The sequence below is a fragment of the Helicoverpa armigera genome, chromosome 8 (assembly GCF_030705265.1).
Source record: "Helicoverpa armigera isolate CAAS_96S chromosome 8, ASM3070526v1, whole genome shotgun sequence".
In the NCBI taxonomy this organism is placed as follows: Eukaryota; Metazoa; Arthropoda; class Insecta; order Lepidoptera; family Noctuidae; genus Helicoverpa; species Helicoverpa armigera.
Genome location: NC_087127.1, coordinates 93,583 through 109,340, shown reverse-complemented (window position 1 = coordinate 109,340; position 15,758 = coordinate 93,583). Strand labels below are relative to the sequence as shown.

Genomic DNA, 15,758 nt, shown 5'->3' with positions numbered 1-15,758 from the left:
ACAGTCAATGGTGTCTAAGATATACTTAGAAAGTACATACAAACTTAGAAAAGTTGCATTGGTACTTGCCTGACCCGGGATCGAACCCGCGCCCTCATACTTTAGAGGTTGGTTCTTTACCCACTAGGCCACCACGACTTCTTATAGTTTCTATAACATACTTTATGACAAGGCACGTATATCGTCACATGTTCAGCGCGAATGTCCCGGGCTACAGTTTGCGGCGGCGGCGGGCGCGCCTCGACTCACGCGACGCAATTATTCCGCGTCACCCTTCGGGGCCATGTTTTAGGGAAATTGTTTTTGTTTTAATTTGCTTTTCTTTATTCCCGGGAGGGTTCTGATGTAGTCCCGCCAGGTCCGTCTTAAATATTAGCATCACCTGTGTAAGAGTAATGTGGGTCGGCTCTCGCTGCTACTCATGAAACGTGAAGGCACTAAGTACGTCATTTGTTGGGATTTTCCTCGTAAGATTTGCTTCTAAGTTATTCTTTAGCTCAAACGTGAGACCGACACTTGAGAGCCAAAATGTCAATTGACTGAACAGGGTGAAACTCATGAATTTACATATTTTCAGGCTCATTGCTGATCAATTGTTCGGTGTCGATTTGTTTGAAGGTAAGTATATAATAATGTTTATACCTAAATATACGTAAGTCTCGGTCGTCTCTTCCAGTGGAAAATATGTTCCGAGTGAAGACAATGTATGTGATTGGATGGCTTTATCTGCGGCCAATCCTCGTATTGTAAGTCGCGGCTGATAGCGGGGTTAGCGCGCAATCAGGCGGGAGTTACCGCCGCGTGTGACGTCACAGCGGCGCTACGTGACGTCATCACCGCGCGGCGCGTTCAATGTGCTGCTGACGGAGCGATATCTCCGTCCTGAGAGGCTGCTTTACATATTTTGTCGTAACGATTCAATGAGAAACTAATTGCTGTTGTATTTTAATACGTCAAAACGCATCCATATGCCAAATATCAAATCAAATTACTTTGAATATATTGGCCACTAGATTTATATCTTTTTTGATGGGAAATATGTACAAACTTTGTAACAATAGATACCTACTCAGTAAATAATTGGTTTTAGAACCGTTCGTAACACGCCTGAAACTGATGGCAACAATAAACGCGAGAAGTGATGAACGGTTTGTATTGTTTCGACAAACGACTCACAAAACGCTCATATCCGCAGCACATACATACACCTTGAAGTTTTGTAATCTCTCGCCGCGCGGTGTGTCTGCCCGCGCCGGGAAATTGGAAAACTTGGCTCCCGTCGCCATGGCAACCGCGGCGTCTTACCTGCGAGCCCGCACCACAAACACTTATACTACAAGTGCTCGTCAAAACCGTGATGTTGTCAGAAAGATAATATTATCTACAATATGAGTACAAAACTGAATACGTTTTCGGGCTGCAATTGTTACAAGTTGTTTTGTGTATGTTGTCACCTTTCCTGTTCGACAACAAAGTGCTTCACAAAGCTCGCGGCGGGAGTGCCGCAGACACACCGCTAGGAATGTCCCGCGGGACCGCCCGCGCTCGCTCAACACACCACTTTCAACTTTCTATCAACTCTTATTCACTCGCTGTAATAAAATAAAAGCGTTCATAAAATTAATTGAACACATTTCCATCCGAGCTCATTTCTTTCACACACGGTTATCTACATATGTTTTGTAGCTGTGGATATGTTGTAGGTGTCAGCGAGCGTTTTGAATATAGCACAAGGAACGAACGTTTGTCGCTTGGAGCGGATATTGACACACTGGCCCCGATGGATGCAATCACTTCGACAAAGTTGCACTCCGCAGTAATGTAAAACAGCTCCGAGTACAATCATATTATGTGTTCATTTGTATTCATGAGAATAAAAACTGCTTTCAAAGTATTCATATTTCTCTTTAGAAGAGCGAGCTAAGCGATTCTTATAATACCTTAATACTCTTTTATGTGAGGCTTTCAGCCGCGTCACTGTTTTGCAGCACAAAGTGTTCTGACTGTAATTAAAAGGTCGCGAGCGGCGTTTTTTCCTTTACCCCGAGCGCGAGCATTGTCTGTGTAGCGCCCGAGATCAACACTTTGAGCTCTGCCGACTGGATCCGGCTGACTTGCGATTTTGGTGTGCCCATAGCGCTGTCGTAGCTACCGCGTAGAATTCGAGTAGTTCCACGTAACATCAACGAAGCCTTGACGTAGCATAGGTATAGCATCGGCGTAGCACTAGCATAGCATCCGCATAGCATCGGCGTAGCATCGGCTTAGCATCGGCGTAGCATCGGCGTAGCATCGGCTTAGCATCGGCGTAGCTTTGACGTAGCACCATCGTAGCATCGGCGTAGCATTGGCGTAGCATCGGCGTAGCATCGGCGTAGCATTGGCGTAGCATTGGCGTAGCATCGGCGTAGCATCGGCGTAGCATCGGCGTAGCATCGGCGTAGCATCGGCGTAGCATTGGCGTAGCATTCGCGTAGCATCGGCGTAGCCTTGACGTAGCACCAGCGTAGCATCGGCGTAGTATTATTGATACAAATCATGCAAAGCTTTGATTTAATAACTGGTTACGAACAGTGGTTCAACAGAGAGTGGCGTACGTAGAGGTAGATAGCTTATGTTTTTGTGAGATGATCGCGATTCATGACAGCGCGTCAGAGTGCCGCAGCGGCGCGGTGCAGCGCTGCAGCGGCGCGACGAGCGCTCGGCAGCCGCCACGGATTACGACCACTAATTAAAAAACGTATTATTCGGAGCACTGTACAGGTGAACACAGAAGTTACATCCATTGTCGACCGAATGGGACTCTGCTCATTGTGTCGTTGTTATCTAGCAGTGAAGGGCAGGCGAGGTTGCTGCTTTTGTAATATATTCGGTAATCGAGTAAATGGAAAGACAAGCTCGACCTTGAAGTTTGGATACTATATGCATCTGCCATCGGGTAGTATAGTTTCAGTTTAAAACTCTGTGAGGATATCCTTCTGGGTAATGTTGTACTCCGGTGCGGCGGGGGAGGTAGCGATGAGCTGGGGGGAGGGGAGGGGAGGGGCTGTAAGTCAGGGCGCCATGCATTATTCATGCGGCGGCAGTGAGTGTCCACATCTACATAAGTGAATCACTCTTAGCGCGCTAATTGCGACGCACTAAGCTCCCGACACACGTCTAATTAAGCGGCCCCTTAAACCCGGATTAGCCAACTCAATTCATTGTGTTTTATTTCACGTTTACGCTACGCTACAGAATGAAGCCATATGCGAGTGATTTCCCCCGACGCGGCGTGACTGGCAGACTGGCGGCTCACGAACAAACACAAACAGACATTAGAAACACATTATGATATGATAGGCGGCGCGTTGTATCGCCGCTGAACAAACACTCACAATAAGATCCCGCACATGTAGCCGCGGGACTCGCTCCAGCCTGTAATCCCGCCGTTACACCGACTCTATTATTTAGCTTCACGTAAAAATAACTTGCTTTAATCCCCGCGCTACCTCCCCCTCCACTCCCTCGCCCTCACACGACCTCTACTGAGAGTGAACAGCCTCACAGAACGGAATAACGATTACAAAACCTTTCGAATAATAGATTAAAATTCAAAAGATGATCGTTAAAGTAATAAATGCTAATTTAGTCCGATCCGCTGTACATACACCAACTACTCGGACATTTAATGAGTTCCTCGTGGTGTTACTCGCACGATACTCGTAAATTACTTGCAATAATCCGTAACGGGATCGTAAGATGAAAGAAACCACTTGCCCTTGCGGAGTTAGTTCACGGCCAGTGTTAGTGATTACTGAGTCACTTCACTATTTCAGTAAGCAAACAACTTGTTCGATGAGTTTATTATAAACTAGCTGTTGCCCGCAACTTCGTCTGCGTGGGCAATATAGAATAGTCAAAATACTACTTATCCCGTAGGTGCATTCTTTCACGTGACAGTATAATTAGGATTAGCACTTAGCAGTCGCATAGATTCATTGATCAAGGTTGTGTTGTGGATGTGACCATTTATCTAAACAAAAGAAGTAAAGTTTGTGACGTTGTGAATATCTCTGGATCTAGTCAGCCAATTTGGAAAATTATTACCTATGGTGCGTAAGTAATTTTCACAGGAAACATTATAATCTATGTCTATATGCTTTGATCTCAGTGGCGTGCACTTGGAGAGGCCTATGTCCAGCAGTGGACTGCGATAGGCTGATGATGATGATGATGATATGCTTTGAGTCTGACAAAGCTGTCATTTGTACATTTTCTGCAGCTGCTGCGACTAATCAGAAGCCAGAAAGTCTGTCAGTCTTACCATGGATATCGGCTTGTGTAGTTGACTGGATTGAAGATAGGTAGATAGGTAGTCGCTCCAAGCAAAATATTGGTACTCAAACAGAATCGGTGACTGGAAGCCAACACCAACATAGTTGGGGAATAGCCGGATGGATGATAAAATGAGTCATCATCATCTGCAGGCGCATTGGGTAGGATAGTTTCACTACTGGGGAGAAACACTTGTATGACGGGGATTTTCTGTGCACTTACTCACTATGGTAAGGCTGACCCCACATTAGGCGTGCGCGATCCTCGGGCGTGTGAGTAGCGCGGGCGTCGCGAGCACGCTGCATGAACGTCGCGTTTTGCTGCCCTGCGGCATGTGTGAAGAGTGCAAGCGACGCGCTCGCGGCGAGCACGCGGCGCTCGAGTTGCGTTCTTACCCCTTCGCCCGCTATCCCCGCCACCCGCTAAACGCCTTAGCAGTTAAACGTCAAGGAGAGCGCGCGCGACCTCGCTGTAGGTAAATGCCGCAGGGCAGCAAAACGCGACGTTCATGCAGCGTGCTCGCGACGCCCGCGCTACTCACACGCCCGAGGATCGCGCACGCCTAATGTGGGGGAGGCCTAAGCCGGGACTCCACCGAAATGTTTGCATTAGTTCACGAATAGGCAAAATGTACGTAGGTATCTGTGAGGGTCCACTTCATGTGTTCGTACTTGAAACCTGCAGTTTTGCCAAGATTTTCAAAATGTACGCTCTCAATTTGTCATTTCTTGGTGGAGCCAGCAAATCAAAAGAAACAGAAGTGTTGTATACTGGGCGTCACTACCGCACACCGGGAAAATTTCGCTCTTGCGTTTATATACCATATTTTGTGTCACACGTAAACAGGACGACAGTAAGTAAAAAAAGTCCACCGAAAAACTTTCAAAGATCTGATGAACGAACAAATCACCTGACTTGGTCAACTGGGGCCAATCAGAGCTCTATGAAGCGATCATATGCTTTGGCTCCTACTGTTATTGTGGTTTCTGAAAATTTATTCACCTCATTCAACGATGAATGTAATTCTGATGGTACTATTAAGAACACTTGCTTAGCGCAGAAGCTGACGTTGGCAGGTCGACTCTTTTGACTTCTCGAATAGGATACCATTGGTTTTTGTGCAATGCACACCTGCAATGCATGCTGGATTAGGATAGGATACAGGTGGATAGGATTTGCAACAGAAAACAATTCTGTCTTTGTGATTGAATGACATCAAACGTAGTTTTATATAAAAGGTGTTTTTTTAGACTTGGCTCGGGTCTTACTGAGACTGTTCGTAATCGTGACCAGTGTATTTGCGATCAGAAGTTGAAAGTAAGCATGTCTCTGGTATGCGACGCGCAATTTGTACGTTTTCAGACGCATAAAGCATTTTACGTGTGTATGGTATTAAATCGAGAAAGCTCCCATTTCTTATCTGCACTTTGTATCTGGGCTTGTTCTTAAAGCTACAGAATCCTACATTACCTACCTACCTCACGCTTAGCAGCACTTGCGAGAGACAGATCCTCCTTTCTTCTAGGATTAAGTTTACATACTTTGCATCAGAAAAAATAATGAAGGTCTACTTAACACTATTCACTCAAAGTAATTTGTTTTAAGGCCACCACATTAGTGGAAGAGAAGCTAAACTATGTTTATGAAAAAATCCTTTGAAATGTCTATCGCAAAATTACACTACGTGTTAAAATATGGTGAATTACCGAAAATACACAACTCCATCTGTTGAAATAATAATCCTCTATAAAGAATGTATGGTAATTTATTGTCATTTACCACCTCGCTCCTTTGACAAATTTTATGTATTTTATTTAACACAGATTACCACAGATGGAGCTACTTTAACCTTGGCTAAACACAAAATTAATTTTTTTTTTCTTCCGAAGTTACTTATGAAGGTGTGATTTTCTGTGTAAAGGTTAATAATATAGGCCGATCAACTAATATAAGTACAACATTCAAATGTACAGTTTTGACAAACAGATTGCGTGTCGTAATATTTTACATCTTGAATTCACAAAATTAATCATATCTTTTGATAGAGTGAATCGATTTCGATGAAACAAAAACTAAGTAATACCCCAAGTTACGTAGAATTTTTGTATATAAGCATTGTCTGCATTGAATTCGTAGATTTTACGTGAATCCCGAACGAACAAACAGATAAACAGACAAAAATGACAAAAATGATGGAAATGGGTTCTGTTAGTTATCCTTTAACATGCTGGCTATTTTTTTTGCCAATTTCTTCAATGTACAAAAATTACTTTTCTACAGATTTATTATATGTATAGACTAATAGATAGTGGAGGCGAGCCTCAGCATTATAACCCACTAGAGTTCTATTCCAGGAAGTCTTTGCAAGCTACAAAACAGTTTGTAGAAGCAGTTTACATCGTTCCGAATTTCAATTAAGAGCGTAGGTAGGTATATAAGAAGGTTTGTATTTTTTCGTGTATTTCCTTATCCGGCTTAATTTTCTTTGCGATTGATCCCGAACCCATCTAACAACATAATTGATTCTCCGGGAGCCGGATTGTGGCGGCTCTCGCCGGCTCGGTGCGGCCGGAGAGCAATTAACCCGGGCGGAGTGCTGTCACCTCCACAGGTAGCACTCGCCACCGATTGCGCTCATTCTCCGATACACTCCCGTCTGTCCACTTCTCACTGACGTTTCATTTCACTCACACATGTTTGCAGCATGCAAGTGTGACTCTCGTAGAGAGGACAACTATGAACACACTTGCTGGTTAAATTAAACAATATAATTAATCAATTATGAGATTACCGCTACCGCTTGTGGTTCACTATGTTTTGTATTCAGCTAGTTGACTGATAAACCTGTTGGCACACGGAAAAACAATGCAGAAATACATATTTAATCCGGCCACATTTCATCAGTATCGCGGATAAAACACCGATTGAAAATGTCAAAGTGTGTTTTATACGAGAGCGATATAATATCGGTAATAAACAGCGCTGATGTATTGCGTCGGTAAATCACAATACAGCCGTATATTATCTGCAAATATTTATATTATTCTTCGGTATTCGAAATCTTGATAGATGTTCTCGCATTATGATGTGCTAAAGTGTGAGATTTATAATCTGTATAAAAGTGTCGGCGCGTGTGATGCGAGTGTGCGCTCCCGGGGCGCCGGGACCCGGGGCCTTCTGTACGCGTACTGCACACCATGTTCATATCAAGTCAAGTTCTTCGCTGGCAAACATTTTTTTTATGCCTTCAGTGTTTTGCCATAAACTCCTGCCTATCAGTCATTATGATTGCAACGACATTTTTTAAAATAGGTTAGAAAAGATAGAAACCTTACTCAATATCGTCATGATTGATGTATTCATTTAGAACGTCAGTAAAGTAAAACACAATTAGCTTCAGAACAAGTGCCTGTACACGTAGTATAGTATTTCCGATTCAATCAAGTAGTTGTCGCGGTGCGGCGCGAGGGGCGGGTGGGGCGCCCACGCGGGGTGATGCCGATCTATTCCGAGATCAAAACACGGCATTCTTACACAAACAGACATTTTTACGCAAACATCGCATTTTGCAGGAATTCTATTCCCGCGCTCGTAAACTGTGTTGATGCGTCCGCGCAGCTCGCCACCTGTCCCCCCCCCTCCCCCCGCCTCGCTACTGCTCATTGTAATATTTGTGCGCCTACCGTCATTACTTTAGCTAAATCGGGAAACATTCCATGTCGACCAGTTACATTGAATTCGTTGGGCGGCGTTTGTACGCAACGCGCCGACTATAAACAAATCCTATAGATCTATGTGGAACTCTTTGATAGCCGCACTCGCAATGTTTAGTCGATCTGTCGGGTACGAGCATGTACGGCTTTGCATCGTCGATCATCAAAGGGTCACAACAAACGATTACAGCACGTCATCACGCTGTTCCTCGTTACAGTTGTAGACAAGTTGATTGCTCCGGCGCAGTCTGTTTGACGATCACAACATGTACACGTTACATTGCGCACGCGCCGCGGTCATTGATTACGTCGTCAAGTTCCGCCGCGGGTGACGCTAGTTAGACAGGGGCCGATTGCACTATAAACTATTCAAACTTGAGTTAGCAGCCTCCAGCTCGTCAGATATAATGGTGGAAGTTGTAGCTGAAATGTGCAAACTTCGCAAACGATTCATTACCGCAGCGTCGGCGCGAGACAACAGGCGACTCACTCACACACACACACACACGCACAGACAGTGCACGCTGACATGTGCCGCTAATTAATGTTTTATCTAATGCTAGCGCACAGCGATACTCTTAATCTGTAACGTTTGAATATAAATGTAGTGGCCTGCAATAAAGCCGTAACAACACAGAATTTTAATTAGTTTTAATGAAACTTTGTGCAGCCGCACGGCGGAGACGCCGCCTGCATTTATTATTCCCGCGCTGATTATCTGCCGAGCGGATAATCAAGCTAAAGAGTTATTGTGTTCATTAACCGACGGAGATATTAGTGTAGCGTGTGTGTGTGTGTGTGCGTGTGACAGGTGAGGGATGCTGGCGGTGGTGATGTGAGCGCCACATGAAGACAGTGCGCTATTTGTTACGAGACACGCAAGCCCTGAGCTTGGCCACGCTCCTATACAAACAACATTAATACAGGAACTGAACTCACTGATGATATCGTGTTACTCAACACTTCCGGGTAAATTACGATTACCTTTACCCGACTTCAGCCTTGTCAAATGTTTCTTGAATCTCGACCCTTCCCTTGATGTTTCTGCGAATCGATTCTTTTTAATGTTATATAATAGTAGCTTTAGAATGTCTTCTTCACACTGATGTCCAAATGTGTATCGGTGTGAGCAGCACCCTGGTCTCAGCCGTGTATTGTAGTGTAGTCCTGTATGTATGTATGTACCTCTATGTATGTGGTGTGATCAATAGCGGGCTACAAGTGTTTGTGTTCGGGTTACAAACCGCAGGGAGTCCGCTAAACCCTTCGTGTACTTTACCGTATTAGTTGTCCCGGTTTGATCCCGGCTATAATTTGAGCCGGAACAACTTGTATTGTTATGGTGGACAGGGCGGTGTGTTGTCGTTAGTCAGCTGAGCAGAGAGTGCAGCGCACCGCTTGCTTAATATTTCAGTAGTAGTATGTTGTGACGTGACTCGGCGAGGTCGCTCTAAATAATAGCGAGTCCTTGCATCGCTATGTTCGCTCCAGTCCGTAGTGCGAGCGGCGCCGGGCGGCAAGCTGTGTCAATGTTCACAGATGCAACATGTCAAACTGGCAGGTTATCACTTCGTCCTAATCCTTATTTACTTTGACATGTGTGCATTCATTTTGTTAGGTTAGCAGACGAGGCTATTATGAACGGGTCACAGCTTTCAGGTGAAAGTCTATTGAATGACCTCCCGTTACTGTGCAGAGCTGTCACCCGCGGGAGCTCGGCTAATTACTGCTCTCAAATATGTATTAACAAGCAGACGTCTCTCCCCCCCTCCCCCCGCACGCGCTGGTTAATTCAGCCGGCGCTGTGCGTACGTGTCGCGGGTTCGAGCCCGGGCGACGCATTAGGCGCGCTACGCGGGACCTGCTAATTATGCAGCCGCTTATGTGACCTGCCTCACAACACTCTCTCGGACTACATCAGTAGCGGAATGTTGTACATTTTGCTCTTGATTCGTCCGACGTCGACGCGATGAACTGGGATTAGCGGGCGCGCGCATTTGATGGGGTTGGCTTCACAAGCTTTTACCGAGCAAATTGGGTGCGGTCACCAATATTTAGAAATTCAAATATTAGCTCGAACCACTTAAAAGCTTTACTGAACTCAAAGGTCAAACCAATCAGCTCATTTTGAGGTAAATTTATGCTCCGGCATAAGTTCTTCCATTGTGAGCGACGGCATAAAAGATCTCGCCCGAGATAAGATCTCTTTATGTAAATCTCGTTAAATATTGTTTTTATGAGATGATCCGCTCGAACTTTATTAAACGATGGAAACATTCCACAATCTTACAAATTGTTATCGCGAAACTTTCTCCCAAGTCGACGGGAACACCGAAAATATCAAAGTATAAGATTTGTTAGAGCTTGTGCGTGTGCGGGAAGTGGGTCAGCCGGTCGGTGGACGCGAGGGTCACACAGCTCCTTACTTTGTTACCGAAGTCACAATATTGCTTGTTTGTACTAGTTTCAATGAAACTATGTTTTAAAAACTTGTTTTAATGTGATTACTAATAATTACGTGTAAGCGCTAATTAATGAACATGATATATTTATCGTAGCAGTGCACAGCTCCGCGCGCCTGGTGTCGCCGCGCCCCGCTCGACTGCTGCACACGTGGTCGCGCTCTGTATCCTCATTAGCATGGTTCCCACGCACGCTAACTACTCCGTGCTACCATATATTACAAAATGAATTATTAGTCTACCTCATTGTAATGCTCGGCAAGCTGTTGAGTATTTTTTGTATGTCGCTAACACATTTCAAACGGCAACAACATGTTGACGCTTAGTATTAGTGCGTGAACAAACACACATCAGCGATACTAGCACTCACTAGAGGATACTCTTCATATACTATAGAAACCGTCGGAAAATCCCTAATATGAAATAAGTAAGAACCTTTGACTTTGTTTTGTTTAGCTAACAAACTGTATCAAGTGTTTTTATCTATACAATATTTGTAATGATGAACCACACGAAGTCAGTAAGCTAGTGCAGCGGCGGGCTATAGAGAGGGCCGCGCCCTCGCCGCGCCGCGATAAAACTGCTCATAACACGTTTACGCACCACCACCAATAACATAGTTTATGGAACATTTCGCCTCCACACCGACACGTACGTGCCGCCGGGGCGCGACACTCCGACACGAGTGTCGTCGGTGTATGACATCTGTGAGTGCCTCCGCAGGGATCCGCTCAAAAACGATAGCACTCTATTAACCGAACTCCGATTACGTTTGAACGACTCATCATATTACGTTTAGATATCAATAAGCGATTGTTGGCAGGTTTATTGATATGATGTGCTTAATGATAGATACGCAGCTCTCGGCGTGACGCCCGGGCTGTCTGTGCGGGTGGTCGGATCGTTATTCTGTGATGCATCACACCTGCTGCAACAACGCTTTAGTGACGCTCCATTAGAGAACTAATGCTTAACGCTCAGGTCTGCACTACACACTACACCCTAGGAAGTCAAAGTCAAAGGTTTTTCATTTACCCATATGACTATGACTCACTACAGGTCCTTAAGGAACGTCAATAGGAAGGAAGGTGCACGGTGCCAAGAAGTGGATCTTATGGAGAAGAACCGACATGAAACATCAAATCTTGTCTGTATTGAAAGCTTTCTAGTGAATCATAGTGCAATGCAGAGCGGGCGGTGTGCTAGGTATAGTTGCGCGGGCCGCTCGGGATAATGACCACAGCTACATGTTAGTACATGGTCGGTTTTGTTCGGCGCCACTCAATGCTATTGTTTCAGTTAGTCTGGCGTGTAATTGATCTGGTGTAATGTGGTGGTCGCCGACACAATGCCCGGCCGAATAAAAGCCTCCGTCCATTGTGCGCGGGGACTGATAACTTGTGTCTGACAGGTGACCTTCATTACGGGCTGCCGAAAGAAAAGGCAGAAAGAAGTTCTAGATAGATAAGCGTTATCACGTTATTATAGACCCGCACGAGACACAGATTTCCGATTTGCATTACTTAAGAATAGTAGTATTGCTAAGTGTCTTCTTTTTGTCTCCTTATAAATATTTTTGTTATGATAACCTTCACAGGCAGCTCGGAAGTAAATATACTGCGTACCAAAGATGTAAGCAGTAGAACAGGTGCACTCGTGCCGGCCGGGGCGAGTCGGGGCGAGTCGGGGCGAGGCGGGGCGAGTCGGGGCGAGGCGGGGCGAGTCGGGGCGAACGCCGGGACGAACAATTAAGTACTCAAGTGTCATTTATCTTACAGACAATTAAATTAAGAAGTTCTCTTTTACTTGGAAACAGTTTGCTGCTTGTTGAACGCCAGTTTTAAAGTATCGTCGTTTACAAATGAGTTGCTTTTGTTACTTGATTACGTTACGAAGATGTATAAATGTTTGCCGGAACATTTTCGTCATGCCGCAGCTGGGAGCGAGTGGTGGCGCATCACGCGCGCCGCGAGACAATGAATGAATCGGGCGCACGATCACATGCCTGTATATGTCCACTCAGTTATGAATGAGCCATTGTGGTGCCATCATGTCCTCATAATGTCACATTAAAATTAATATCGTTACAAGATCGATGTAGCTATAGTGACTAGCACGCACATGTACCAGCCACTGTTGTGTCCAGTGAGGAGCGATCCAAACAGACGGAACAGCAGTTTATATGTCGGCGGCGATAAGCCGACCCTAATGTTTATGTGCATGAGATGATACGGACCGCCCCCTCCACCCCGAGGCGTTCCAAAACAATATGGAATCCTATTTATTTTTCCTAAGCGCCTAGATGGTATATAAACAGAAACCAAATCAAAGGTTAGTAAAAGAAACTATAAACGATTCAAATAACGAGGCAACGCATTTAGTTTTATTGCACGTATTTACCCAGCGCCGGGGCGAAGGTGAGCGGGAATAGCTTTCCTTTCAGCGACGAGATTGACATTTACATAATCTGGCTTTACTTGCGTTTAAAAGGCCGCGCGAATAGACTAGCGGGAAGTGAGTGCAAGGGTGCGCGAGCGCGTGCAGTGTACCTACACTACAGCCTGCAGGTGACGGAGACTAATGACACAAACATTAGGAGTCCACACGCCCCCTGACCTTCACTTGTGAACCCGTGTGTAATCATACATTCTTTGTCCGGCATTCGAAAGGTCAACGGGTGTGTTTACTTGCTCTAGGTTTTAATATCTTTTATTCTACTAAATTCGAGTACAATTGTAAACAAACTACTTTAAATCATAGTAGAACATCAGTGAAGTGAATTTCTTATAGAAACAAACGTAATAAAGTGCATAAACTCAACTTATAAAGTATTAACAGCTAAACATTTTAAATGACAACGGATCAGCTGGCGAGTGAATGACAAGACACTTTACTCGCAGTGCACAGAATTCTCACGGTTCAGTAACGCGCCGAAGACACATTACCGCTTGCACCGAGGAGGACAAGCTTGCACCGACGCGTGGTGACGCATGCGACGGCTCGCGCCAAAGAGTAAGCGACACTGAACGCGCACCGTTTTGTGCCTCATTGCAGTTTCTCTGGGAGGAAGGTTGAAAAAACCCCTTTTTTTGTTACTTATTCTAAAACTTGAATTGGTTATAATGGCTGACGAAGCTATAAAATGGGGTTGCTGTGCTAATATAAATGAAATGCACTTAGAGGAATATTTGAAGTGTTCAAGCTGTGAAAAACATTACCACTATGCCTGTACTTCCATAAAAGAACCTCTGATTAATATGAGTACTTGGATTTGTCCGACTTGTGTGAGTAGCGCACCGAAAGTACGTAGAAACGACTCAACTCCAATCCGCAACGTCTCCATGACTAGGGGCCCGAAAAGACAAGCTGTTGGCTCCCCTTCGCCTCCCTCATCATCCTATGATAAAGATGACATTCGCTCTGTTATTGAGGGGATAATTAAGGATGAATTTAGCGAGATGCTAGTAAAGTTTAATAAAACTATTATCAGCACGATCAACCAAGAGTTGGAACCATTAAAGAAAGAAATGCAAGGAATTCGAGATTCAATATCCTTTATGAATGAGAAATTTGAAGACATTAAAAAGGAACAACAGTCTTATAAAGAGAGTGTCAAAAAGTTAGAATTGGAAAATACAGAACTCAAGACTACAATTGAAGACATAAACGGGAGACTTATCAACTTGGAGCAACAGTCCCGATCAAATAACTTAGATGTGCAATGTGTACCCGAAAACAAAAATGAAAACGTATACAGTATAATAACACAACTCGCGCGTGTAGTAAACTGCGAGATAAATGAAAAAGATATCTCACACTGCACACGCATCGCTAAGTCTAATCCCTCCAGCGCTCGTCCTCGCTCAATAATAGTTCAGTTGGCATCACCAAGACTACGAGACCAACTACTAGCTGCAACTATAAAATACAATCAAGCTAACCCCCATGAAAAGCTAAATTGCACCCATCTTGGATACGCAGGACCGAAATCTCCCGTATATGTTACGGAACATCTGTCGCCAACCAACAGGGCCCTGCACGCAGCTACCAGGATCAAAGCGAAGGAGATGAGCTACAAGTACGTTTGGGTCAGAAACGGCAGAATATTTGTTAGAAAAAACGATGGCGCTGAATATATTCAAATCAAGAGCAAAAATAGCTTAAGTAAAATATTATAAAAAGGTATATTTATTCTCTTATTATAATTTAACGCATGTAATAGGTCTAACGGTTGTAAAATTCAAGGATATTTTAATTTATTACCAAAATTGTAGAGGTTTGCGAACGAAAACTAAATCTTTTTACTGTAACTTATGTTGTCAAAATTATGATATCATAATATTAACAGAAACCTGGTTAAATAGCAGCGTGATGAGCAGTGAGTTATTTGAGGATCGATATGTAGTGTACAGGAGAGATAGGGAAACAACTGGATTTCAGAGTAATAAGGATGGTGGAGGAGTGTTAATTGCCGTTAATAAACAAATTAACTCATCACGTATTGAGCATTGGGAAAGTCGTTGCGAAGATCTCTGGGTAACCATTGATATATCACCCTGTCAAAAATCTAATAAAATGGCTCTGTGTGCAGTTTACCTTCCTCCACCAGTAAGTCCGGCAACTCTTGAACATTTTATCGAGCATAGCAACAGAGTTATTGACTCAACCAATATTCCTATTTGTATTGTCGGAGACTTTAACCTGGGTAAAATTAATTGGGACTTAAAAACTGTCAACGATTCTTTGCCTAAAACTAGCCAAATTCTAATTGATTTCATAAATGTAAGTCAGCTGGTACAGTGTAATCAAGTAAAAAACTATTCTGGGCGTATACTGGACCTAGTACTATCTTCAGTATCGTGTTCAGTAAACGAATCCAACACTTCTCTAACGGTTATCGATAAACTCCATCCCCCCCTTGATATAATTCTGTCAGTAGTAAAGAATCATAACTTGCCATATAACAGTTCCAATCCTAGACCTAACTTTTATAAAGCAAATTATAAAGAAATTACTAATTATCTTAATGAGCAAGATTGGAATGAACTTTTAAAAAATACTGATCACGTAAATGACATGTTAGCAATATTTTACAAACACTTATACGAAGCCATTAAAAAGTATGTGCCAGAAAGAAAACAAAATAACCACCGTTATCCGCCATGGTTTAACAAAACATTAATTAAATCCTTAAAAGAAAAAAATAAGTTAAGGGTGCGTTTCAAAAAATATAAAAATCCTATGGATAAAATTGAATTTAATTTAA

At 43.8% G+C, this 15,758-nt stretch overlaps 1 protein-coding gene across 1 annotated transcript; it reads left to right on the top strand.

The window, feature by feature from the left end:
• Positions 1-13,833: 13,833 nt before the first annotated feature.
• On the top strand, positions 13,834-15,120 carry LOC135117200 (uncharacterized). The gene is made up of 2 exons (XM_064035792.1): positions 13,834-14,570; positions 15,084-15,120. Exons 1-2 carry the CDS (start codon positions 13,834-13,836, stop codon positions 15,118-15,120), a joined length of 774 nt encoding a protein of 257 aa, XP_063891862.1.
• The last annotated feature ends 638 nt before the right edge of the window (positions 15,121-15,758 follow it).